We start from the raw sequence: 26,594 nt of genomic DNA on the forward strand, positions 1-26,594 counted from the left end.
GGCTGAGCTGTAAAACATAAAGTTGCTGTTTAAATGAGATCTCTGCCTCTGCTTTAGTGGACACTTAGCCAAAGCACATTAACAGGAGTGTCACTGTATGCATTTTCTGCGTGTGTGGCTGCACTGTGATCTCTCTCATGCTCTTCCACGATAAAGCCACAGAGCACATCTGAAGTGATTTGCACAGCAGAGCATTTTGTAGCTGGCCTGACAAGCATTTAGCAGCTTCCTAAAGTGATTGTCTCTAAATCAGCTGGATTAATAGTGCACTTATTTTACCAGGAACCAGAGTGTTGCAGATAAAAGACAGTCCGAGCTTCCTCCCTCCTCAATCCATCTACTCACCCACCCCGTCTGATTGTGAATAACCCCTGACTCATGGTGCAGAGACGTGTCGGAGGAACATGCTCTGTATTTTGTAACTTTTTGCTATGGCCAACAGTAATGATGGTGACTCTCAAACTGCAGTATTTTTGTCTTTAAGAACTAATGAAGAAAAGGTCTAGATGACTCCATGATGACAGGAATTATCTTCTGTAGGGAAATGAGCCACATACAGCACAAAAGTAGATTGAATGTCATCTTTTTCTAGCAAATAACTAATTTGTGATTTGCTGACTCTGGAAGTACCAAGGTACAGTGCAGCTCAGTGCTTAGTTTAATTACCAGTTCATATTTTTTTTATTTAGAGGGGTATTATTTTAAATTGAGGCTTGCTCTTTAATCTTCCTGATTGGAAGTTGAGCCACTGTGAGTTTATTGTTGTGCTGAAATGGAAGATTGCTGTCCATTGCTCAAACTGTGTCATTGTGCAGCTGAGAGAATGAATACCTTACATTAAACCCTAAATAAATGTTCCATAAAACCTGGAAAAGTTGGTTTCCTGCCTGCTGTGGTGCTCTCTGCTAAAACCTCTGAAGTGAGATATGTTACACATACAGGCAGACATGACCACTTTTCACAAGAAAATATAATTCAATTCTTTTTCATTCATGTTTAACATACAAAGTTATCACAGGAGAGTCATATCACACTGTAACCATGGTGACATTCAATTTACCTAATGTTGATAACTGATAATCAATCTTTAGATAGTTTAAAGTACATCTTATTGTTTGGCAGGGGGCTGCAGACAAAATCATTCATATTTTTGGGAACTTTCTGTGTTTCAAAATTTTAATTTTAGTTGGACTCCATTGTTGACGCCAGTGTTTTTTCTTTGCTTTTTTTTGAATGCCTGATTCCTTTTACCAGTGCAGGCTGTAGGTGGATGGATGGAAGTGATGTGGTTAAATTACTGAGCTCAATGGACAGGAAGTCTTTCCTGGTGAATAATCTCACCACATTTCATACTGTCTTGAATCAAGATCACTTTGCAGCATCACAGACAGTGTAAAATGAGGCAGTTTTTTTCTGTCTTTCATTTAATACTCAGTGTATGAATGAAAAAGCTCTGTTTCTCCAAATCCACTTTTCTTTAGTTGTATTTGTTTATAGCACTCACATACTTGGTAGACAAATTGGGCAGTTCTTTGATCTCTAGAAGAAATGTGTGTAGTATTTAATGTGGATTGTACTTTGGTATCAGTTCTGTAGAATGATCTCGCATACACGTCCTCACATGTCTGTACGTCACAGCGAGCAGTTGTGCTTTGAAGTGATGATGTCACGCGTTCCCATGGAAGGCTTTAAGGCCTGAGCCTGGCTGAGATGAGTAAGCTTCCAGAAAATAGAACCATCTGGGGAGGAAGTGGAGCACCAGAGGAGGAAACCAGAGCGCTTCAGTCAGGAACCAAGAAGCTCAGAGCACAGGGGAGATGTCTGTGTGTGTGTTTGTGTGTGTGTGTGTGTGTGTGTGTGTGTGTGTGTGTGTGTGTGTGTGTGTGGTAAGGGTCGTTGCTAAGCTTACTCACTGCACTCTGACTAAGGTTTTGTCTCAATCTGCTGACACACATAGTATGGAATGGACATGGAGGAGTATTCCCTCCATGACTCAATGAACTTAAAACCAAATATTTCACAAACTCATGACATTTACTTAAACTGCTGTAACCTAATGAAGGATTACAAAAACAACACCCACGCACATACAGATAGATACGCAATAGAGTTAGACTGATAAATGTAAGTTGATGATTTGATACCATCATTTGAATCTGATCAGCTGTGACCTTTCTGTGTTGAGTTTCTCTGCATGGTAGAAAAGGTTTCAGTCGTAGTCATCTGGACACTGTTTTCAGAATCAAGACGTTTCGGCTCCCATCCGGAAGTCATTCTCAATTGTGAAAAAATTGGACGGGAACTAGAAATTTAAGCTACTCTGTGTTACATAAGCCCTGCCCTCAGGAGGGAATCTGCCTGAGTATCTGTTAATAGCTAGTTTCACCTGAAACTGACCTAATAGTTCCCAAGATGGCCCAGTAATCAGTAATCAGGCCTATTGTTTTCTGGCTGCATCTACCTCATCACTGTTAGGTACCTGATTAGCATGTGATTGGCATGACCGAGGTGATAATACACTCTGATAGACTTTGGGCAGATTAAATCTCAGACCACCATTTCTGTTCAAAGAGGGGTTCTCTTTCTTCACAAAAATGGCTTCCTTGACACCCTGTTCAAACCAACTCTTCTCTCTACTTAGAATCTTCACCTCGCTGTCTTCAAATGTGTGGTTTGTAGCTTTTAGATGCAAATGCACGGCGCTCTGTAATCCTGAGTTAGCGTGTCGTCTGTGTTGATAAAGTCTTTTGTGAAGTGGCTGTTTGGTCTCACCTATGTACCGTTCTTTGCAGTTTTCCTCACTGCACTGAATGGAGTAGACTACATTGCTCTGTTTTTGTGTGGGTAACTTGTCCTTAGGGTGAACGAGTTTCTGTCTTAAAGTGTTACCTGGTTTAAAGAAAACAGGAACATCGTGTTGTCTAAAGATCCTTTGTAGTTTTTCAGACAGTCCAGATACATAAGGGATGGAGACACCGTTCCTTCTCGGTTCTGTTACACTTTTGTCCTGTTTTTTGGCTCTTTTAACTTTGGCAGATTCCCTCCTGAGGGCAGGGCTTATGTAACACAGAGTAGCTTAAATTTCTAGTTCCCGTCCAATTTTTTCACAATTGAGAATGACTTCCGGATGGGAGCCGAAACGTCTTGATTCTGAAAACAGTGTCCAGATGACTACGACTGAAACCTTTTCTACGATAGAACACTCCTGGACAAATGAGGGACTACACCGTCTTATTTCTCTGCATGGTTACGTCTGGTTTCCTCCCACAGTTCAAATATACCTAGTTTAGGTGTATAGAATATTGAATTTAGAATTGTAACCAAGGGACATTTTAAAGTTGAAAATGGTAAATAGACTGCATTTATATATCGCTTTTCTAGTCTACCGACCACTCAAAGGGCTCTACAACACATGCCATTCACCCATTGATTCATACACTGATGGCAGAGGCTGCCATCCAAGGTGCCAACTTGCTCATCAGGAGCGGTTAGGGGTTCAATGTCTTTCTCAAGGACACTCTCTGGTGGAGCCGGAGATACGAGATATCCACAATAAGCAAATATCAGCCAATATATTGGCCAGAATTATTTATCTGTCTAGCTTTAGTTAGGTGAATCGGAAACTGAAAAAAAAAGTTTCCATAGGAGTGAATGTTTGTTTTTATGTCTTGCAGTCCTGTGTTGTAACCTGTTCAGAGTAGCCTCTGGTCCAATACCCTGCCTCTGGTCCAATGCATGCTGGGATAGGCACCAGACCCTGCATAGCATAAGCAGGTATAGAAAATGGATGAATAGATGGATGGATGAAATGATCGATGAATGACAATCAAAAAACCATTGTTATCCTAATATACACACTACATCCAACTTAACTTAAAGGTGGGGTATGCCATTCTAATATAATACACGTCTTTTTGTCAAATTCAGTAAATATCTCCTCACGGTCCACTAGCTGTCTGTTCAGTGTGTGCGCTGAAAAAAAAATCTGGTGTTTGTACACTGCTCTGGCTCTGTATATGGGAAATAAACGAAGTGGCTATAGTTAGCTATAGTAGCAGGAGAGTTGTGAGTATCGCTGTCTGGAGCTGGTTTGCTGGCTCTGGGAAACCTCTCTGGCAAGCTCAACTACAACCTAGCTAACATTAGTTACATTACATGCTGTGTCGTTGTTCACTCTATATCATGGTATTTGTCATAGGATTGGATTTCTTCAGAATAGCATACCCCACCTTTAATGTCCACTGACAGTGGACAGAAAAATTGACTCAATCAACCTTCAATCAAAGGAAATGTTTTGCACAGTACAGTAACTTAAAACTTGCATTTTAGCATGTCTTCCTGTGTGTCCCAGCATGTTTTTTTTATGTTTCTCTTAAAGAGTATGATAATAAAAGATTTACACATAGAACCACAGGTCTTCAAAGACATTTTGTTATGTATGTACTATAAAGTTCCTATGTTAAGTAATAAAGACTAAGATGACATGAAAACTCACAGTAGAGTGGGCTTCTTCCAGAGGGTTTTCTATCAGACTCTCAGAACTGTCGTTCCCTACTGTATGTCTCTATTTCCAGAGAGAGGGAAGAGAAATCAGTGATTTCCTCCTCCTCACCCATCCATTATACATTCAAAGCTTCTGAGGCAGGATGAATGTTCTAAGAAAGAAAGTCTTCATGAACACAAACTGTTATGATTTTGCATGATTTTTTCTCTTGCTTTTTATTACTCTTGATTGATGGCCTCAGCTGTTTTTCTCTTCATTTCAGTTCTCTCTCTGTCTTAATGGATGTGTTCTGTAGCTCTTTTCTGCAGCAAATGATTTACCTGAATAATTGATACTAATAACAATCCTAAGAAACAATTAAATCAGCAACTCCACTGACTGAGTGCCCTTCTCCTCCCATTTTTCCTCCATCTTTCTGCTTTGACCCACAGTGTGTTTTCACCCAACCTCCCACCACCTCCCCTCCTCACCTCCTCTTCACCCTCATAGCAGCTGTTTGTTCCCCGCCAGCCTCCATCTTACCCTTTGGCTTATTCTGTGTGGCGGCAGTAGCAGCATGTAGGAGATCTGATAGACATCTCATCTGTTTAATAGTCCCCTTGTGAAGCTCTGCTTCACCCAAACACAAACACTGAAAAACAAGACTGGCCCCTTTTGGCCCTGTGGATCAAAGTATGTAGCTTTTATTCAGGTCCACCTTACCCCCTGCCCCCCTGCCCTTATCTGCCAGCGTTAACCTCCAGGCCTCATAATCATAGCTATCTCCAATCCCAGACAACCCCTGACTTTCACACAGGTGTATGGTTTAATCCACCCTTCTCCCCTCCCTTTCTCTTGCCCAGAGATCCAGAAACATGTTTCCTTTTTTACAACATTTGGTCTCCCATACGAGAGAAATGTTACATGAGGACCTAATGATGATTACAGTGAAATGTCAGAGGATCAGAAATAGTAAGATGTCCTTACTCGTTATCAAAATGGGAAATTGTCCCATGGTATATCATTGTGGTACATCATGATTTTGAAACTTCTCTGATAATGGCCCAAATGTTTTAGAGGGAAATGTACAGCGTCACACACAGTGAGCTAGAGAAACAACAGTTTGTGTCATTCAGGTGACAGGAAACCAGTAGGACTAGAGGTAGTGGGCGGTTGAGCTGCACTAGTGCAGGTGTCACCACAACAACAGTGTGACACCATATAGGCCGTTACTTTGTGACAAGTGCTCACATTCACCCATTCGCCAACTGCTCATCAGTTGAAAGAAAGTAATGCATTCACACACACTCACTCACTGAAGGCACAATTGGGGTCTTGCCCAAGGACACTTCGACATGGGCGCTGGCGAATCGAACCGCCGACCTTCCGATTGGTGGATGACCCGCTCTATCACTAAGCCATTACATTAGTACATTAGCCTTACTGAATGGGCTGACTTTCCTGGGGCGCTTGTCAAACGAGGCAGACTACATAACCAGTCTAATGGCACAGGGCATGGCAAGGACACATGAGGAAGACTAATGAACCAAACCGTGTAGAATGTTATTGCAGAGGACTTAAACATACAATCTGCCCTGCACAGATGCTACAAAATGTATGTATCTCATCAGTGAGCAGTGCAGTCTCATTATGCAATAAGCAAAGAGAAATACTGTATACCAAAAATTACTGCAAATACATCATACAGCTCAGAATGCATCATGCTTTTCTGTTTGTTTGGGGGTGTTTCAGAGCTGAGCCCTCCTCCACAACAAGGCTGGAAATTGAGTTCAAATCACAACCATTATGTAAGCATCTGCAGACTTTCCCTCTGCATCCCAATGGAGAGTTTTTGGCTGGTCCTTGGTTAATTAGAGGCCTAATGGTGACTGGAGAGCACGAAAGCATGCGCATGAAATTACTGACACGCACGCACGCACACACGCTCACACAGACTGGAGTGTATACTACCACCAAAGCACAGAACAGTGATTCTCACTTACAGTATCCCACCTTAAACTGCTGTTCCCCACTTTACTTTATCCTAGTCACTACTCTGCAAGTCCAATATATAGAAAACTCTGTAGTATCTGGTGTTGGAATTGGAGTCAATGTATTTTCTATATAGTAGTCGTAGTCATCGATTGAGTCATATCACTGTCAGCTATGTTGTGTACACCACATGCAAAAGCTGTGCCTGTGTGATCAAGGACAGAAAGTACACAGCATCTGCTATGTCATAAATATTGATCGTAGTCTGCTATCAGTAAAATAACATTATAATACATAAATAAATCATGCCTGCCTCACTTTGTAACTACTATCTAGATGTATCAAACAGACTGCACATGGCATTGTACTGCCATTTTTTACCTTCAGCATGAGTCAGCAGTTCAATGTTTACCATAGGCAGGTTTATTTGAAAAATAAGTGCAGTATGATTTCCTATATTGCTCATTAAGCCTTTGTACTGCTGCTGGTTGTAGTGCATGTTGCCAGAATGAAAAGGATACATTTTTCTCAAATATTCAAGTAGTTGTAAATATTTCCTCGCCCTTCCTGTAATCATGGTAATCCTATGTCTTTACATTTCTGTTCCTTGAACGAGTTTCTTAAAGTTGTAACAACAAATATTTATTGAATATACAATACCAGGCTAATGTCACTCTAGTTTTTGTGTAGAAGGAAACATTAGTGATAGCTGTGACTGCCTGTTGAGAGTCACAGCAGTCCTCATGACAAAAAAATGACATGTCTTGTGGCTGTATTTGGATTTGTTCAAGTGACTAAACCAGAAATGCATGCAGCTGTTTTTAAAAGTGTTATTTTCAACAGTTTTACAGGGGACTTTTTTCACTACAAAATTTCTTGATATAGGGCACTGCCACTGCAAGATCTCACCCTCTGTGGCTCACACATACATGCTGCAATGCTTTCAATTGATGAATGCTTGAACCTGGGCGCAAACAGTACAGTATTAGATTCATCAGCTCTCCTAGTTGTGATTAGATGTATTTAAACTGTTTGGCTTATTTACATGACTTGTGATTACTTTTTGTTTTCATTTCTACTTTGCATGCATGCTCTGCAAGACACTGAAAGTGGAGAAGCTTTCTTATAACTTCACTTTTTATGTGAGTCACAGGAAACATCCTAGTCCCACTAAAGCTAAGATAATTAACCTTAATTTTAATAAATGATCATGAGGGCTCAGTGTTCCCAAACCAGGACTAGAACTTAACCACACTGCATGTGGGTGTCGTTTTACGTGATCGCTGCATCAACTGGCACTTAAGTATAGAAAAAACAACATGAAACACCTGCCACACACAGACACGGTGCTGAGATTATACAACAGCCATCATTACTGGCAACATTTAGATTAGTGCAAATATAAATGGCAATGAGTTTGTACTTGCTGGATGTGATGGTATTAAAACAGTTTAATATACACTATACTCAGTATTACCAGGAAATTAAACTCCATTAGCACATGCAATTCAACAGTGCTGCACTGCTGACTATAATAATTAATTTAAGATACTAGATTTAAGATATTCTTTAAAATCTGAAATATATTATTGACCTTTTGTTACAGAAAGTGGGGATATGTGACTGCTAAACATGCATTTTAGTCAACATGTACTGTTAAGGCTGCATTACTCTATATTTTTGTTAGCCAACAAATTCCATGAAAAGACTCCAACATCGTGTTCAGTCTATCTCTCAGTTCTTTCAAACTTCCCTACCCTGTCTGAGGCTCTCAGCCCCAAGCCCCTGGGTTCCTCAGTAGTCACCAACAGTTTTCAGCAAACATTAAATTTACATTTACATTTACTTTTGTTGGGGACTATTTTCAGGGTCAGATTAATCCACGTTTGGTGCTCTAGTGCGTATTTGGGGCAGCAGGACGGTGTGTGTGGGACGGAGTCAGAATAAACTACCGTGTGTGTGTTCATAGTGATGAAGGAACGTGTCACCCAGTGCAACAGTGTGGCTTATTGATGTGTTTTTAATAGTTTCTGGACAACAATGGAGCTCTATGGCTCAGAGGAAGAAGATGCATCAGACTGTGATACACAACAACACTTGTTAGTAGGATCAGTTCATTGTTGGTTTGGATCTGCACATGAGGTTTGTTGACAAGAACCAGACAGATTAATTAATAAAGAATAAAAATAGGTTCTAGAAAATAGTTCTGGATGCTTATTATGTATTTAAAAATCAAACTCCTAAAATCTAAACTGAAGCCTTTTAACATGTTTTCATCTCATTTCCATGAATTCAGCCATTTTGTTCAAATTGACAGCTGTCTGTCAGACTTGTAACTGTATGTATTCACTCATTGCACACGGTGTACCAGTGTAGTATTTATATGTATAAACATTACATAAATCACACTCCTAATCTGCTTATGTGGAGAGGTTGTTGACAAACAGTAGGCAGTGATGTGACTGTGTGAGATGCAGGCAGATTAAGCAAATAAACGCTGCTGTTTAAACTTCAGTAAATGTCTGACAATTAGCTCCTTGTCATATCTAATAAGTCTGTTTGTGTACATATGTGTATTTTTGTGAAAAACTAAAATTAGTACAGTATCAGCTTGATTCAACAGTGATGATGTGCTGTATGTAGAGGAGAGAAATGTAAGTATTGAGAATGTGTATCATTAGACAGAGTTGTTTGTATTGCAGTAAGTCAGAGCCTATATTTACAGAATTACAGCATATTTAATAAATGAAATGAAAATTGCACATTTCTTTCTCATTGCTTAGTACAATCCTGCTAAATTCTAGTAGATTTGTTACTATTTGAAAGCATTATTTAATAGTGATTATTTCATTTTAAAACATTGCAACATTGATTGAATAAAATTCAGTGATAAATATGTACAATGTTGTGATAATGTTATGATAATGTTATGATAAACATAATGGTATGATACATTTTGTGCACTATGTGAGACTTCGAGGCCAAGATTAGGAGTGAGGTGTGATAAACAAAACTTAGCCTGTTTTGTGCAGGTTTGAAAGAAGAATTAAAAGTTTGGATGATGTGCTCAAGGTACAACACACACACACACACACAAAGCTTGTTATCAGCACCCCACAGGCAGTGTGCCTTTGTCCCACACATTCACACCTCGGGCAAAGTCACCCTGTCTAGATTTTGTGCCTGTGTGTTACCCTGGAGTGTTTACGAAATTATAGTCTAATCTCACAAGGAGCTGGAGGCAAATCCCCATCACAGAGGAGGAGACGAGAATCCACAACATTTCACAAGGAATAAGCTAAAAAAAAAAAATAAAATAACCCTCCTGGAGTGTCCTTCCCTTAGCAGTAATTGTTTTAATTATCTGTAGATTAAATACCACCCGTTTCAAGAATTCACATGCATTATTTCTGTGTTGTTCAGCCAGTGTTTGAGAACTCTTATAGTTGCTACAGTAATACTTGTGAAAACAGTGTAAAATGTAATGTAATGTAAAAACAGTTACCTTTACTTGAAAATGAACAGTTAAGATAATATAAGACTTTATTGATCCCCAGGGGGAGATTCACATGTTACATCAGCAAAGAAATAGACCAAGAGGTAAGAAAACAGATGAAGAACTATTTGAATGAAATAGATCAAAATAAAATCAGAAATTAAAAAACTATATACAGTACAATATTTTACACTATGTAAATGAATTGTGAAAATATTTGGATGAAAGAAATCCAAATTCATCCCCTTATCCCTTCATCCCTCGACCCTCATCCCTGCATCCCCTCATCCCTCCCTCTGGACCCTCAGTCCATTACGCGACTCCCCTGGTTCCCTCCTGTTTCCCTGAAACCAGCTGACACCGGTCCATCAACGTACTCCTCCGTCCATCCATCCATGACCCTGATTTCTTCCCTCACCCTTCACCCCCTTATCCCTTCATCCTTTGACCCTCACCCCCCCATCCCTCCATCTCTTCATCCCTTCATCCTTCATCTCATTCTCTGGACCCTCAATCCATACATCCTACATCTTCTTGGCTCTCCTCCATCCATATTATGCAATAAACTATTCTAAATCCATATCTTTATTGGCATGGTCTTTGTTAGTGAAACAATAATAATATAAGTAGTAATAGCATTAGAATTGTCATATTGTAATACAGTAAAATGCAATGTAATACAGTGTTAGATGTATTACTCCAACTTCTCCTATAACAATAATAATAATAATAATAATATGTACACAAGGGGGGTGCACGGTGGCAGAGCGGCTACAGCTCCTGCCTCCCAATAAGGAGATCGTGGGTTCGTGGGTTCGATTCCCGGACCGGACCAACATCACACAATCTCTCTGGGTGGAGTCTGCATGTCCTCCCCGTGTTACCGTGGGTTCTCTCCGGGTTCTCCGGCTTCCTCCCACCGTCCAAAGACATGCATGTGTAGGTTAATTGATAACTCTAAATTGCCCGTATTGAATGAATGTGTGAGTGAATGGTTGTCTGTCCTTGTCTGTGTCTGTGTTCGCCCTGCGACGAGTTGGCCACTGTCCAGGGTGTGCCCTGCCTAAGGCCCGAAGTCACTGGGATAGGCTCCAGTCACCCGCGACCCCCTAACGGGGACCAAGCGGTAGAAAATGGATGGATGGATGGATGTACACAAGGACAAGGCACAGGTGTATTATTGTAAAGTGATTATTTAAATGGGTAGTTTACAGTATTGTTGTCCATATGCAATAGTCACTAAAAACCTGAATCCACTTATGGGTGCAATAACTCCTTAAAAGGTCCTATGGGTCAACAAAGTCAGTGGTTTATTTGCTGTCTGTGCTGCAGTGCTACATTTTACATCCTGGTATCATCTCATATTTAAGGGTTTATTGTCTGTTTTCTGGCTTTCAGTGAGAATGGCGCATGCCCACACACTGGATTGTTATTGTGCACAGGAAGAAATTAAGCAACCTTTGGCTTGTGCTAGACAGTTAAAAAGGTGTAATTACAGTCAAAGATGGTTTGAAACAAGTACCACCAAGCTGATTCGAGCAACTGTATGACTGACATTAGATTTTAAAGTTGCAGAAGCGATTTTGCAGGCTGAAAATGACTTTGGCTTTGGTTTTGAATTTATCACATAATTATCTCTGAATGGGATAAGTGTGACCTTTCTCACATTGTGTCATTTACAACACATTAAAGAGTACAGTCTAGACCTGCTCTATAGGAAAAGGGCAATGAGATAACTTCTGTTATGAACTGGTGCTATATAAATAAAATTGAATTGAAATAAAATTGAACATTCTGAGTAATGTAACACGGACAGTTTTTCATGTTGTAATATATGATGTGTGATATAGCACAGATACCCTACAATTGACTCTTTGGATTTAAGCCTTTTTTTGTTTTGTGATTTATTTTCTAGACTTTTGAGACATTTTGTATGATGTATAGTTTCTTTAGATTTGCTTTTGTAAATCATCTCTATACTCTGAAGTACTGTATATTGGGCTAAGAGAGTGTCATTCAGAATCAGTTTCCATGTACCAGTACCAGTAAATTTGAAGTAAAAAAAAGTGCAAATATGTCCAGAATTTTGAAGGCCAAATAATTTCCATATGGTGTCTGTCGAGCATTTCAGGCACCAACTGTTCCCTCTCTTTTCTGGCCTCTTCTCTGCAGGAGGAACCTGACCAAGCTGTCTCTGATCTTCAGCCACATGCTGGCAGAAATCAAAGCCATTTTCCCCGGAGGACAGTTCCAGGGGGACACTTTCAGGATCACCAAAGCTGATGCTGCTGACTTTTGGAGAAAATTTTTTGGAGAAAAGTAAGCTTCACCTCATAGTGATGTTTTGCAATCTTTTGCAGTTTTGAGTTTTGAGATGCTTTTGCTGGGATTCAGGTAGGGCAGGTTTGGTTATTTCTGCTAATAAATGAATCATGCTAATTAATACAATTATTAATATTATCAAAATTATGAATATGGATTAATAATTACAGGGCAACACCCTGGGATCATGGACGAATAACCTAACCTGAAAAAAAGGTTTCAGTCGTAGTCATCTGGACACTGTTTTCAGAATCAAGACGTTTCGGCTCCCATCCGGAAGTCATTCTCAATTGTGAAAAAATGGGACGTGAACTAGAAATTTAAGCTACTGGGTGAAGATTCTAAGTAGAGAGAAGAGTTGGTTTGAACGGGGTGTCAAGGAAGCCATTTTTGAGAAAAAAGAAAACCCCTCTTTGAACAGAAATGGTGGTCTGAGATTCAATCTGCCAAAAGTCTATCACAGTGTATTAGCACCTTGGTCACGCCAATCACATGCTAATCAGGTCCTTAACAGTGATGAGGTAGATGCAGCCAGAAAACAATAGGCCTGATTACTGATTACTGGGCCAACATGGAAACAATTAGGTCAGTTTCAGGTGAAACTAGCTATTAACAGATACTCAGGCAGATTCCCTCCTGAGGGCAGGGCTTATGTCACACAGAGTGGCTTAAATTTCTAGTTCCCGTCCCATTTTTTCACAATTGAGAATGACTTCCGGATGGGAGCCGAAACGTCTTGATTCTGAAAACAGTGTCCAGATGACTACGACTGAAACCTTTTCTACGATAGAACACTCCTGGACGAATGAGGGACTACACCATCCTAACCTGAAAAACAGTCTCAAAGGTGGCTGTCCACCTAAATATGCTAATATTTAGAGTACTATCTTACATTAATAAGGGGCACAGTGAAGGGTGAGATCTGAGCACTGACCGTCGCAACCAGCTGTTATCACAACACGTACACACAATAACCACAGGCAACTGCTCTTTAAAAGATACGCTAGCATTTATTTAACCTTAGCATTGATTAACAATCAATAACTTCAGTCAACAACCACTACCGTCTAGTCTAAACACAATAAGCACACAACAATCAGCAAGCATATAAGATGTGAGTGTGTGTGTGGGACAATAGAAAGGGGAGGTGCGAGGAAGATGGCGGATGCGACCACGTGGGTCTTCGTCACACACAGAGCCAAAAGGGCGGGCAGACCCACGAAACTCAAATGAAGGGACAGAGCTGAAAAGGAGGACAAGCTCTAATTGTCCTCAAGATAGCGGGCAGCTTAGTTAGCTATGCTCTCATGCTATCTGGGAATATAAGATGTGTGTGTAAGTGTATATGTACGTGTAAAGACCGTGTAGGTTAGAGAAAAGAGAAAGAAAGCACACAGAGTAAGGCACAAGGAATCTCAAAAGCCGTGGTAAAGCTCAATAGCTGCCCCTTTATCACATAGTAACCTGGCAGCAAACTTTCATTCACCAGCCGTGTTACTGGACTTTGGTCTGATAAAGCACAGTTATTAGCTTCCAGAGTGGCTAAAGCTAACACAGTTAAATGGCCCAACGGTGTGGTACCGATACAAAATGGAACGTGCTAACACAAATAAAAACCCACAGCAATTAACACACGGCGGTCCGATACAGGACCAGGGGTCAACGTCGGTGGGGAGAGGGGCTCAGCGGCGGTCTTGCTCTCCATGAAGAAACGGTCAGTCCGTGTCTCTTCCTTCTGCAGGTATGGGATCATTATGGGGAATAAACGATCAGGATCCAAAAGTGTGTTCAGCAAACACAAAACATTGTCCTAGATTTATTGCGCTTCTCGTCCAACAGGAGTCCGGTGTTTAGATTCAGCTGAGATCTCACGTTGGCTTCCACTGGGGTCTTACACCTAGGTTTGAGGTAACGGCTGTAGGGACTTGGCGCTGTTCTACTGTCTTTCCTTTGTTTCTCAGTCAAGCCTCTTAGTGAAGGTTTCAACTTTTCCAGGTAGGCCTGTCTTTGTCTCTCACACGTGGTGAGGCGAGGCCCAACACTTTCATTTTTGGTAGATCAAGATTTCATTCTGTGATAAGGAGAAGCTGCTGTCAGGATCTGTGTGTCAGTGTGTGTGGATGTTTCCTGTTTTTTAATCTCCAGGATATTATCACTTTCTTGAAGATTCAAATGTGTGCATGCTGTTTCTCAATATAATGGCATAAGGGAGAGATGCTCCTATGTTGGAGCAACTCCAAGACAGTGACAGACTGTCACACTGATCACTGCTTACACACACACACACACACACACACACACACACACACACACACACACACACACACACAGCCACACGCAGCTGTTTGTTTGACCAGTCTTTGTCTCACTAACATACATAACGAAGACAAGGTCATGACCTCTCTCTGGTTGTGTGCGAACATGCGCCATTTCAGATAAGCTTGTATTCAACCACTTTTAAAGAAGCCTGGCCTTAATCCAACAGTAATTACAGACAAATCTCGAACTTATGCTTTGTCTCAAAAATAATTGAAAGGGCTGTTGCTAAACAACTACTGGAAATAGTGGAAGTTAATAACATTCCGTTCCATTTCAATCTGGTTTTCGCCAACTGCACTGTACTTAAACTTCTCTGCTGAAAGTCACTAATGATATTCTTATGAATGCAGATTCTGGCCATCACTCCATTTTAGCATTGTTAGACTTGTCCGCTGCCTTTGACAGGCCGTGTCGGATAGACTAAAGCACTGGTAAAGCACAAACGTTTACTCAGTCTCAGTCTACACTGTCTGTACGTTGTCACCTTTTGCTAAGCTTTATGGGTCCAACGTTTACAGCTGCATCTGGCAGCTTCACATTTAGCTTTCCCTAAACGACTGACATTTTTTGTGGTTTGAAGGACTTGAAGGCAGATCTCAAGTTTCGATTCATCACTTCCTGTGTGCCTTACCAGTGACCACACATGACACTTTATGTGGGCAGATAAGACAAACTTACAAGGTCTGTATCCGGGGTTTTAGAGCCCTTTTCTTATTGCATCACTGATTTTGGATGTACTGTATCTGATAGAAATAGTGTATTTTTTTTACATTTTTAAATTAAAATGCATTATTTCATACATATCATTATTATTTATTTTTATAAGATTTAAGACTCTAGACGAGGCTTTAAATTCAGATTTGTCTGTTTTTATTTCCTGTTAAGACCATATGCCGACCAACTGTGAGCTTTAGCAGCCTAGTCTATCCGTGCTGTTTCAGACTTGAATGAACTGCTTCGTCAGTTGTATTTTACTGATAAAATAAAAGCACAAAAGTGCCACTTCGTTGTGCTTGGAAGCTCAAGGTGGTTTACAGAACCACTAGTTATTCTCTAAGTTGAAAGTCATTGAAAGGTTTGCGTGGTTTTTTGAGTAATAATTGCCCTATCAAACAGCATTTAGCTCACAAATAACCCCTAAAAACATTTTACAGTGTAGAAGAGATAGGTCTGATTTAATGCAGAAAGAGTCCCATATTAATTTGCTGAATTCCCTAAGTAGAGGAACATGTTCTGCATTGCCTAAATTGATTCAGTGTAATGGGATATAACAAAAAGTCTCACTTTTTTAATATGTCTGTTATCTAAAGGAAACGAAATGAGGGCAGTTAAATGCAGTGAACATAAACAAAATGAGCATTGTCTTACAGCGCACCATTATCTTATTTCACAGGATGCACAACTATTACAGTTAAGGACCGGTCAATGTAAATGCCATATTGTGTTTACAATAATTCAGATCAACTTTTATTCCAGCTGCTGTATAGAACACCTGACTGCAGCTAAACAGGGAAACCTTGTCCAGGGAAACAGAAACATGTGTGTGTGTGTATATATATATATATATATATATATATATATATATATATATATATAGATATATGTGTGTGTGTAAATAGATATATATATATATATATATATATACACATATATATATATACACACATATATATCTATATATATGTATATATATATATAGGTGTGTATATATATAAATAAATATATATATATATATATATATATATATGTACTATACTAAAAAAATACGGGAGACCCGCACCCTGCAAGAGCCGAGCTCTGTGAAACGAGTTTCCCTCCTCATAAATTATCAAGGTCGTACTGAATCATTCAAACACAGTTGTACCAGATTCATGGTAAGCTTTGGTAAATGAGATAACTCCATAACCTGTGTCACATGATCTCTTTCAGATCAGTGAACGCTATGTGTTAAATATCTGTAAGGGGTGTATTACACTGTGTACAGTTTGCATATGCTACGCAGCATAATTAATCATATGATCCTACAAGTGCATGTTCTAGTAAGGTGGTGTCAGACACAGCAGTGGGTATGTGTATACAGGCATGTGAATATTAAAGTTGTGGTCAGCAATGCACTGAGCCAGAGAGTGGTGTTCCCGTCAGCACTGGCTTGCTTCGGGGTTTTTTTTACAGCCTTGATTACCATTAAAGGGGATTCTGCTCAACTCTGAAATCATGAAGCATTCAATTCAACATTTCTACCATCATCATTCAAGTCAAATGTCTCTCTTCATTGTGTTGCACATACGGCTAGGTATCATTTGACATTTTTTAATTCTGTTGTCAATACAATAATTAGATTTTATTACTCTCTTTTAACCATCTAGATGATAAAAATGCTCAATCTTATGCAATATAAAAAGATATTTAAGGTGTTTCTCGAGTTTTTGTATTTCCTGTCTAGTTAGTGGGAAATGACATTTGTCCTTGTTTTTTTGTTTTTTTTTAATAAAGCACAAGAGTTATTTTTAGAAAGTAATCAGTATAGATAAAGAAAGGCACAAACTTATCTTAATGCAAGCAGCTTCACAAGAACGTTTCTGATATAAAATATTATAAAATTGGCAAAATTATGAACACTGTGAACACTCCTTAACCGTGTCTAGAATTTCAGGTTGATTTCTGAATGCGTTAATGAGTTAGGGCAAATTTTTTAAAATTAGCTATTTTGCTAGAAATTGATTGGCTTGTTAAATCGAAATGGATTGACAAATTGAAATATTCCTGAAAGCTTTGGATCAGCAAAGTCCATAGATGATCCTGACTCAGTTTCGGGACAACATTTTTAGTTTCCATTATGACTTACTGTATATCCATTCATGCTGAAAACACACTGAATAAGTAATGATTTATGTTACTGCAATCGGACGTGCGGTTTAGGATATGTCAAAAATGTGTTTTTCAAAAAAATTCAAAATCACGGAACATCTAGCTATGCAGACATTTGTGGTCCAAGAGGCTTTTTTGTAGAGCACATTGAGCTGGACTTGTGAGAGAAATGTCAAGTCATTCTGACTTACAGTGTGAGGGGCGTGGCCTGTTTTGGGCCTTAATTACAGTGCCACCATGTGGCCGATTAGGCTAATATTTCTGTGGAAGCACATGCACATCATTTCCATTTATTGGGCCAAGTTTCGTGTTTCTAGCTCATTCCAGCTCAGGGCAATTTGAGCCGAAGCGGCAGACAACAGATAATAATAATAAACCAGCACAAACATAGGGGCTTGAACCCCTAATAATGCAAGCAGTAATGCCCCCCAGCGCAAGTCGCACCCAGCGGGCCCTTGGAGACCATGCAAGTCGAACCTGCAGTGCCATGGGCACGATGCAGGTCACAAGTAGAGATTAGCACTGAGATTGGAAAGCATTCAGTTCAAAGATATGTGGAAACATGATTTTAGCATATTTTAAGATTTTTCAACAAAAGCGCCACCTAATAGCTGATTGGCGCCAAATTTTGCATAGAGTCTCGGTGGGGCATGAAAAACTACTGAGCCGAGTTTCGTGTTAATCGGACAGACCTATGTGGAGATATAGATGTTAATTAATTTAGCATATTTTGAAAAATATAGAGTGATGGACTTCTTAATTGACCATAGGTTGCAATGAGGCAAAGTTTCACAGTGGATCAGTATCAGTATCAGTGGATGTGCTGAAACATTTTCAGCTCAAGTACGGGTGATTTTTATTTTTTTGGAATGTGAAATGTCTAGAAATTTACTTTTGTTGTTATAAGCCAAACATAAACTTGATTGTTACAGCGCCACCTTGAGGACAATGAGTGTCATTTTTTTTTTGCCTGAGTAGTGGGTGGAATTTGCAACCCACCTGCCAATTACGGTTTTTGCTGCACAAACACTTTTAGTGGTGCTTTGCCGCTTGGACCTCTAAAAAACAATAGTGCTCCGTAGGGGTTTAGATTTAGGAATTGATGGGTAAAAGGTGTTGCAGACCTCTGGCCATCTCTGCCTCCATTATGTACAAAAACATGTTGCTTATTCTAAGAATACTTCATGTTTAGTGCTACAGTATAAACTAATCTCTCTGCAGGTACCTGTGTTGCTACCTAGTAGCAGTGCATTTCAGTTTTGTACTGTTGTTGCGATAGAAGCTTCTAACTATGTCAGGAAGTAAGATACGGTATTGAGATTTACTTCTCGTGTTTGACCGCAACAGCAGAGTGTAAAGGTCACTGTGGTGGCTGATCACAGTCACCACATACATTTGGTAATTTGACATTTGGTATAAATTACATCACCAACAGATACCTTTGTTTCCCATGGCCCTATCAAATCAAATGTCACATTTCTATCAGTCATTGGTGAGCTACTTCACTCCTCCTCAGTTTGTACCACCAGACTTCACCATCACATTATTATACTCTATAACCCTGGAATTTTTTTTTCTTTTCTTTCTATTGTTTGATCTAATCGAAAGCCATAACAGCTGTATTAGTAGAACAAAAGTTCAACCTTATTTATGAATCTTCACACATCAGCTGTGAATTTGCATTTTTTGTTAACCCTTGCATTACATTTGTCAAATGGACATTTATATCAATAAAGATGCATTGTTTGATAAAATACTTTTTGTCTCGCAAGTTGCTGTACCTGTGCTTTTTATGACAACTTGTTGCTCTCTTGCAGGACGATAGTGCCATGGAAAGTCTTCCGACAGTGCCTTCACGAAGTGCATCCTATCAGCTCGGGCCTGGAGGCCATGGCTCTCAAATCCACCATCGACCTCACCTGCAACGACTACATTTCTGTGTTTGAGTTCGACATTTTCACACGCCTCTTCCAGGTTGGTCAAAATAAACTGTAAATCAAATGATTTTGACGCACATGGCACATAGCACTTTACTATTGGTTCATACTGTATTCAGGTGCAACAGGTTATGGCATTTGCATGCAGTGCCTCTAGTTTGTTGTGTTCTTTTTGTGAAATTCTTAACAAAAAATGTCTTTAGGATCTATTCTACTGTGGACTGCATTTTTCAGTCTCTCTTTGATGTGAGATAAGCCAGAAGTTAGACAAGCTAGAAATGACACCCTTTAACATAATAATAGGCATGGCATTTCATTTATAATGTGTCATGAAAATGAAGGGAAGCAATTTCATACTGGAGTAATCATTTCTGAGAACCCAGAAGACAAACAGAAAACATGAAAACATAAGGATGCTTGTAAAGTGTGGTATTGTCAACTCAGCAGTTCAAACCATCATATGTTATGTCACTGATGATTTATCATAACCTCCCCTAATGAAGAACACAGGACATAGCGCTATTTTATAATAAGCAAAATATATATATCAAATTGCATCAATGCATTATATTTAAATAGATTTTCTAATCAAAATATGCACTTCTTCTTCTTTTCCTTTCGGCTGTTCCCTTTCAGGGGTCGCCACAGCGAATCATGTGCCTCCATCTAACCCTGTCCTCTGCATCCTCTTCACTCACACCAGTTAACTTCATGTCCTCTCTCACTACATCCATAAATCTCCTCTTTGGTCTTCCTCTAGACCTCCTGCCTGACAGCTCCAACCTCAGCATCCTTCTACCAAAATATTCACAGTCTCTCCTCTGAACACGTCCAAACCACCTCAATCTGGCCTCTCTGACTTTATCTCCAAAACATCTAACATGAGCTGTCCCTCTGATGTACTCATTCCTGATCCTGTCCATCCTCGTCACTCCCAAAGAGAACCTCTTAGAGAACATCTTAAGCTCTGCTACCTCCAGCTCTGCCTCTTGTCTTTTCTTCAGTGCCGCTGTCTCTAAGCTGTACAACATCGCTGGTCTTACCACCGTCTTGAACACCTTTCCTTTCATTCTTGCTGATACTGTTTTATCACACAACACACCTGACACTTTTCTCCACCCGTTCCAACCTGCTTGCACTCGCCTCTTCACCTCTTTCCCACAGTCTCCATTGCTCTGAACCGTTGACCCTAAGTACTTAAAGTCCTGCACCTTCTTCACCTCTGCTCCCTGTAACCTCACCGTTCCACCTGGGTCCCTCTCATTGACACAAATGTATTCTGTCTTACTGCGGCTAAGCTTCTTTCCTCTGTTTTCCAGAGCAGACCTCCATCTCTCTAGATTTTCCTCCACCTGCTCCCTGCTCTCACTACAAATCACAATGTCATCCGCAAACATCATAGTCCATGGAGATTCCTGTCTAACCTCATCTGTCAGCCTGTCCATCACCAGAGAAACAAGAAGGGGCTCAGAGCCGATCCTTGATGCAGACCCACCTCTACCTTGAACTCCTCTGTCACACCTACAGCACACCTCACCACGGTCATACAGCTCTCATACATGTCCTACACCACTCTAACGTACTTCTCTACCACTCCAGACTTCCTCATACAATACCACAGCTCCTCTCTCGGCACCCTGTCATACGCTTTCTCTAAATCTACGAAGACACAATGCAACTCCCTATGACCTTCTCTGTACTTCTCCATCAGCATCCTCAAAGCAAATACTGCATCTGTTGTACTCTTTCTAGGCATGAAACCATATTGCTGCTCACAAATGCTCACCTCTGCCCTTAGCCTAGCTTCCACTACTCTTTCCCACAACTTCATTGTATGGCTCATCAGCTTTATTCCTCTGTAGTTGCCACAGCTCTGCACATCTCCCTTGTTCTTAAAAATTGGCACCAGTACACTTCTCCTCCATTCCTCGGGCATCCTCTCACTCTCCAAGATCTTGTTAAACAAACTAGTCAGAAACTTTACTGCCACCTCTCCTAGATACTTCCATACCTCCACAGGTATGTCATCTGGACCAGCTGCCTTTCCACTCTTCATCCTCTTCAACGTCCTCCTCACTTCACTCTTGCTAATCTTTGCTACTACCTGCTCCACACCAGTCACCTCTTCTACTCTTCGTTCCCTTTCATTTTCCTCATTCATCAACTCTTCAAAGTACTCCTTCCATCTTCCCATCACACTCCTGGCACCTGTCAATACATTTCCATCCTTATCTTTAATCACCCTAACCTGCTGCACATCCTTCCCATCTCTATCTCTTTGTCTGGCCAACCTGTACAAATCCACCTCTCCCTCTTTAGTGTCCAACCTAGCATACAAGTCCTCATATGCTCTTTGTTTGGCCTTTGCCACCTCTACCTTCACCTTACACTGCATCTCCCTGTACTCCTGTCTACTCTCTTCAGTCCTCTCAGTGTCCCACTTCTTCTTAGCTAACCTCTTTCTCTGTATACACTCCTGAACTTCCTTGTTCCACCACCAAGTCTCCTTGTCCACTTTCCTCTTTCCAGATGACACACCGAGTACCCTCCTACCTGTCTCCCTGATCACATTAGCTGTAGTGGTCCAGTCATCTGGGAGCACTTCCTGACCACCCAGAGTCTGTCTCAGCTCCTCCCTGAAAACTACACGACATTCTTCCTTTTTTAACTTCCACCACTTCGTCCTCTGCTCTGCCTTTGTCCTCTTCATCTTCCTCACCACCAGAGACATTTTACACACTACCATCCTGTGTTGTCTGGCTACACTCTCCCCTACCACTACTTTACAGTCACTGCTCTCTTTCAGATTACAACGTCTACACAAGATGTAGTCTACCTGAGTGCTTCTACCTCCGCTCTTATATGTCACCCTATGTTCCTGTCTCTTCTGGAAGAAAGTGTTCACTACAGCCATTTCCATCCTCTTTGCAAGTCTACCACCATCTGTCCTTCTGCGTTCCTGTCCTGAAGACCAAACCTGCCCATCACATTTTCATCACCTCTGTTCCCTTCACCTACATGCCCATTGAAATCTGCACCAATCACCACTCTCTCACCTCTGGGGATGCTCTGCATCACTTCATCTAACTCACTCCAGAATTTCTCCTTCTCTTCTAACTCACATCCTAGCTGTGGGGCATAACCACTCACAACATTGAGCATCACCCCTTCAATTTCCAGCTTCAGACTCATCAACCTGTCTGATAGTCTTTTCACCTCTAGAACATTCCTCACAAACTCCTCTTTCAGGATAACTCCTACTCCGTTTCTCTTCCTATCTGACCTACATTCAGTCCTACATTCTTAGCTTTCCTCTTCTCTCTCTGCCTACGAACACACTTTCCTCCTCTCCTTCTTCGTCTTTGACCAACAGTAGTCCAATTTCCACCAGTACCCTGTAAGTCAACAGCACCGGTGGCGGTCGTTGTTAACCTGGGCCCCGACTGATCCGGTATGGAAGTCATTTTCACGATTCGCATTTTTAATTTGGCATGTGTTTTACGTCGTATGCCCTTCCTGACACAACCCTCTGCATTTATCCAGACTTGGGACTGGCACAAGAAGACACTGGCTTGTGCCCCCTTGTGGTTGCATTAATCTAAATATGCACTAAAGAAGCATTTAAAGGGCAGAGAGGGTTCTAAGTAGCCACCTAAATAACAGTATCGAAGACATGCTTGAATGAAAAAGAAACATGACTTTTCATGTGAATGTGAATTTACTCACATCACAACATACATAACAACATAGCTTCCATATTCCCAATGCACAAATACACAAGCAAAATTATCACAAAGAAGTTACAAACATGCTAGATACACTGAGGGAGGGGTGAGATAGGAGGTTCAGGGAATCTATGCTTAATGTTTTGATACAAAACTTTGCTCAGAGTAGGAGAGGAAAGGTTTCCAGGCTTGACAGAAGTCCACAGATGTCCTAGCTGATGATGATGATCCTGTAATAAACCTTTTCTAATGCATATGGATGTTGAATGGATTCTTGAAACTGCTGATTCCCACACTTAATATCAGTATCAAAGTCTTTAGCCAATTGCTCCCCTAAGTGATTCAGAGAAGGGGAAACCATTCCTTGAATTGAACTGAATAAACTAGATGTCAGGTCTTGCTGCTGAGGGTCCCAATCTAAAAACTCCTCTATCTAACCACATGTTGGTGAAGATCACTAAGATAACTAATAATAAGGCAAAATCTAGAAGAGCAGGCTTAAAGGTGGACTGAATGATTTTGATTACCTTATTTAAGATTGTCTGATTGTTTTTCACTAAAAAAAGATGCTCACTAAAAAGATGTGTCCTATCTGTGATGCAATAAAAATATTTGTTTCTTAACAAAATGTAGGGGAAAGTGATTCCATTATGTTTTAGACTTTTATTTTGATGATTATCGGGATAATATATCGTGAATTGCAATTATTTTGGCCAGGATGATTGTGACATGAAATTTTCATATCGTCCCATGCCTACCTCCAGCTATAGTTGTGCTTTTTTGTCATGAGTGCATAATGTGTCAACTAGCTGTAGGTAACTTGACTGCTGTTGCTCTTGAAAATGTACCAATACATTAAACCCATGTACCACAAATGTGTGATCTGACCATGAAGAACAGAATGAGAGGACGGTGTTTTACTTGCTTTCCAGTCTATGTCCCACCCAGTTTTTTTTTTCCATTTGTCTCCTGCCTCTTTTGGGCAGGCCACTATCTAGTTTAAAGCTTGAATCAACAAACTGTGGATAGGGCTTGCTCCATTGCCATTTCAGCCCAAAGGTCAGTGTTCTTTTTTCGAGAGGATATTTGTGCATCATTTCTGGATTCAGAATTAAGTAGCAGGTGTGGTTGTTATACAGGAACACATTTTAGCAGGCCAGTCATTAAACAATGCAGATGGTAAATTTTTGTTTTCTCTTGACTTTGTGCTTTGTAGTCAAATGTCAAGGTCTTCTATATGTGTATGTAATGTTACACATTAAGCTATTTTTATAGCACATCATTTATTAAGTCTTTCCTGCTGAGCAGTCAAGTAAACAGACTCAATCCCTTAGCAGTAATGTTAGCTAGTTTCTATTCCACATTGTTTTGGCATCTGTGTAACTCTGTCCTGCAGAAAACCTCAAACCAGTTGTAAACAAAGCCAAACACAATTGGCTCCAGTGCACAAGCTGCTTCCCAAACTCCTAGTTTGTCGAGCTGGCCAGATATCAGAAACCTCTGCTTCTGCATTCTCTCTCATTCAGTTTGTAGTTTGCTAATTTGATGGCAGGCAAAGAATTCAGATTCAGCCAAGTCAACATACTATTTATCACTTATTTGTGGCAGAAGTACTGACTCAACATTACTTTATGCTGAAAATATGAAAAATGAATGTACAATTCATAATCTGTTTATTTAAAACAACATTGGGTGGTCTTTTTCAGCCATGGGGATCAATTCTGAGGAACTGGAATTTCCTGGCAGTGACACACCCTGGCTACATGGCCTTCCTTACCTATGATGAAGTCAAGGCCCGACTGCACAAGTACATCAACAAGCCTGGCAGGTATGGTAACTGTGTGTATTTTAAGTACCTAAGCACTTGGTTTCACAAATCCTAATTATTTCTCTTTAACATTACATATTCATGACTAAATGAAGCAACAAGCAAAGTTAAAGTTAGAAAAGAAACATTCTTAGTTATTATTTTATTAATGGTATAGGAAACTGTATTTATGAATGGTGTTTTTTCCATATCAATGTTTGTATGTATGTATGTAATTACATGTAATGTACTGTGAAAAGCAACAGAAGACATCAAATAACAGTTTCTGACATTTCTCAAGTGCCAGGACGGTATGAGCGTTATAATTAGATGCAAATAGGATCAAGAGGACTGTGGAAACAACAAAGCTACGTGGTGTAGGTTGCTATGGCAACACACAAACTAGGACACAGTGTAAAGGTAATAGAGGAATCTCACAGCTATAACATGTATGTTTGACCAAGATAAGCTGAAAGTATGACGACCAGAGCTGAAAATACTACAGAGCAGCTTCACCAAGTTCAACCAAACAAGAAATCAGTGGTGGAAGAAGTAAAATTTTTTAAGTAAGTAAAAGTAACAACACCACAGTGTAAAAATACTATTCAAAATCTTAAGTAAAAGTATTCGCATCAAAAATACTCATTATGTAGAATGGCCCATTTCAGAATAATATATATGTCACTGTATTATAATAAGTGATGCATTAATGTGTAAGCATCACTAATGTTGCAGCTGGTAAATGTGGAGCTAATTTCAACTACTTTATATACTGCTTATATAGCTTAATCTATGATAATACAACATAATTTATTACTTGATTTATATTTTGTATTAATAACTAGTAACTAATGTCAAATAAATGTAGTGGAGTAAAAAGTACAATATTTGCCTCTGAGATGTAGTGGAGTAGAAGTATAAAGTAGCATAAAATGGAAATACTAGTAAAATTAAGTACAGTGCTTAGTTGGTGTAGTCCCTCATTCGTCCGGGAGTGTTCTATCATAGAAAAGGTTTCATGGTTTCACGGCTCCCATCCGGAAGTCATTCCCAATTGAGAATGACTTCCGGATGGGAGCCGTAACGTCTTGATTCTGAAAACAGTGTCCAGATGACTACGACTGAAACCTTTTCTACGATACAGTGCTTAGTTTCATTCCACCACTGCAAAAAATGAAATGGAAATTCACTGATGGAGTATTAATACACCTGAGGAATAGAGTGGCCGTGGGCTGTGTCCGACAGTTTCTGTTATTGTTAGCCTCAACAATATTGCGTCTCCCACCATCCTATGATGGCCGGCTTTTCACTCCACTTTTGAGTGTGGCTGTTTTGAGCAACTAGAAACACTGTTGCCTTCCAAGGTGGTCGGATAACACTTCGTATAAACTAGTTATTTTTGAGCATAACCCCACCCTTATGCCTCACACCCATCAAATGGATTCAACAACTCCAAGAATGACAAATCAAGCTTTGTATTTCACCCTGTTTGTATGCCTGATTTGCGGGAAAGTGATGTTACAAGCTGTTTTACAAGTGTGCCTTAACAGCTGACACTGTGAAATGCACTTAACCGTTTAATGGCTCAGTTTGTTTTGATTCCAGCTTTGCTGTAGTTCATTCTGCACACAAATATTTTTTTTCT

The 26,594-nt window shown here is 40.1% G+C and overlaps 1 protein-coding gene across 4 annotated transcripts in view; it reads left to right on the forward strand.

Annotated features, from left to right (window-relative positions):
• Positions 1-26,594, forward strand: part of cblb (Cbl proto-oncogene B, E3 ubiquitin protein ligase) — an 81,106-nt gene that overhangs the window by 11,748 nt on the left and 42,764 nt on the right. For all 4 annotated transcript variants that reach the window (XR_006380695.1, XM_044222853.1, XM_044222854.1 and 1 more), the window contains exons 6-8: positions 12,144-12,290; positions 19,298-19,454; positions 24,849-24,970. Coding sequence is in view for 3 of the 4 variants with exons in the window: in XM_044222853.1 (XP_044078788.1) it covers positions 12,144-12,290; positions 19,298-19,454; positions 24,849-24,970 (426 nt within the window). In the remaining variant the exon portion in view is untranslated. The remainder of the gene's footprint in view (positions 1-12,143; positions 12,291-19,297; positions 19,455-24,848; positions 24,971-26,594) is intronic.

The sequence above is a fragment of the Siniperca chuatsi genome, linkage group LG14 (assembly GCF_020085105.1).
Source record: "Siniperca chuatsi isolate FFG_IHB_CAS linkage group LG14, ASM2008510v1, whole genome shotgun sequence".
In the NCBI taxonomy this organism is placed as follows: Eukaryota; Metazoa; Chordata; class Actinopteri; order Centrarchiformes; family Sinipercidae; genus Siniperca; species Siniperca chuatsi.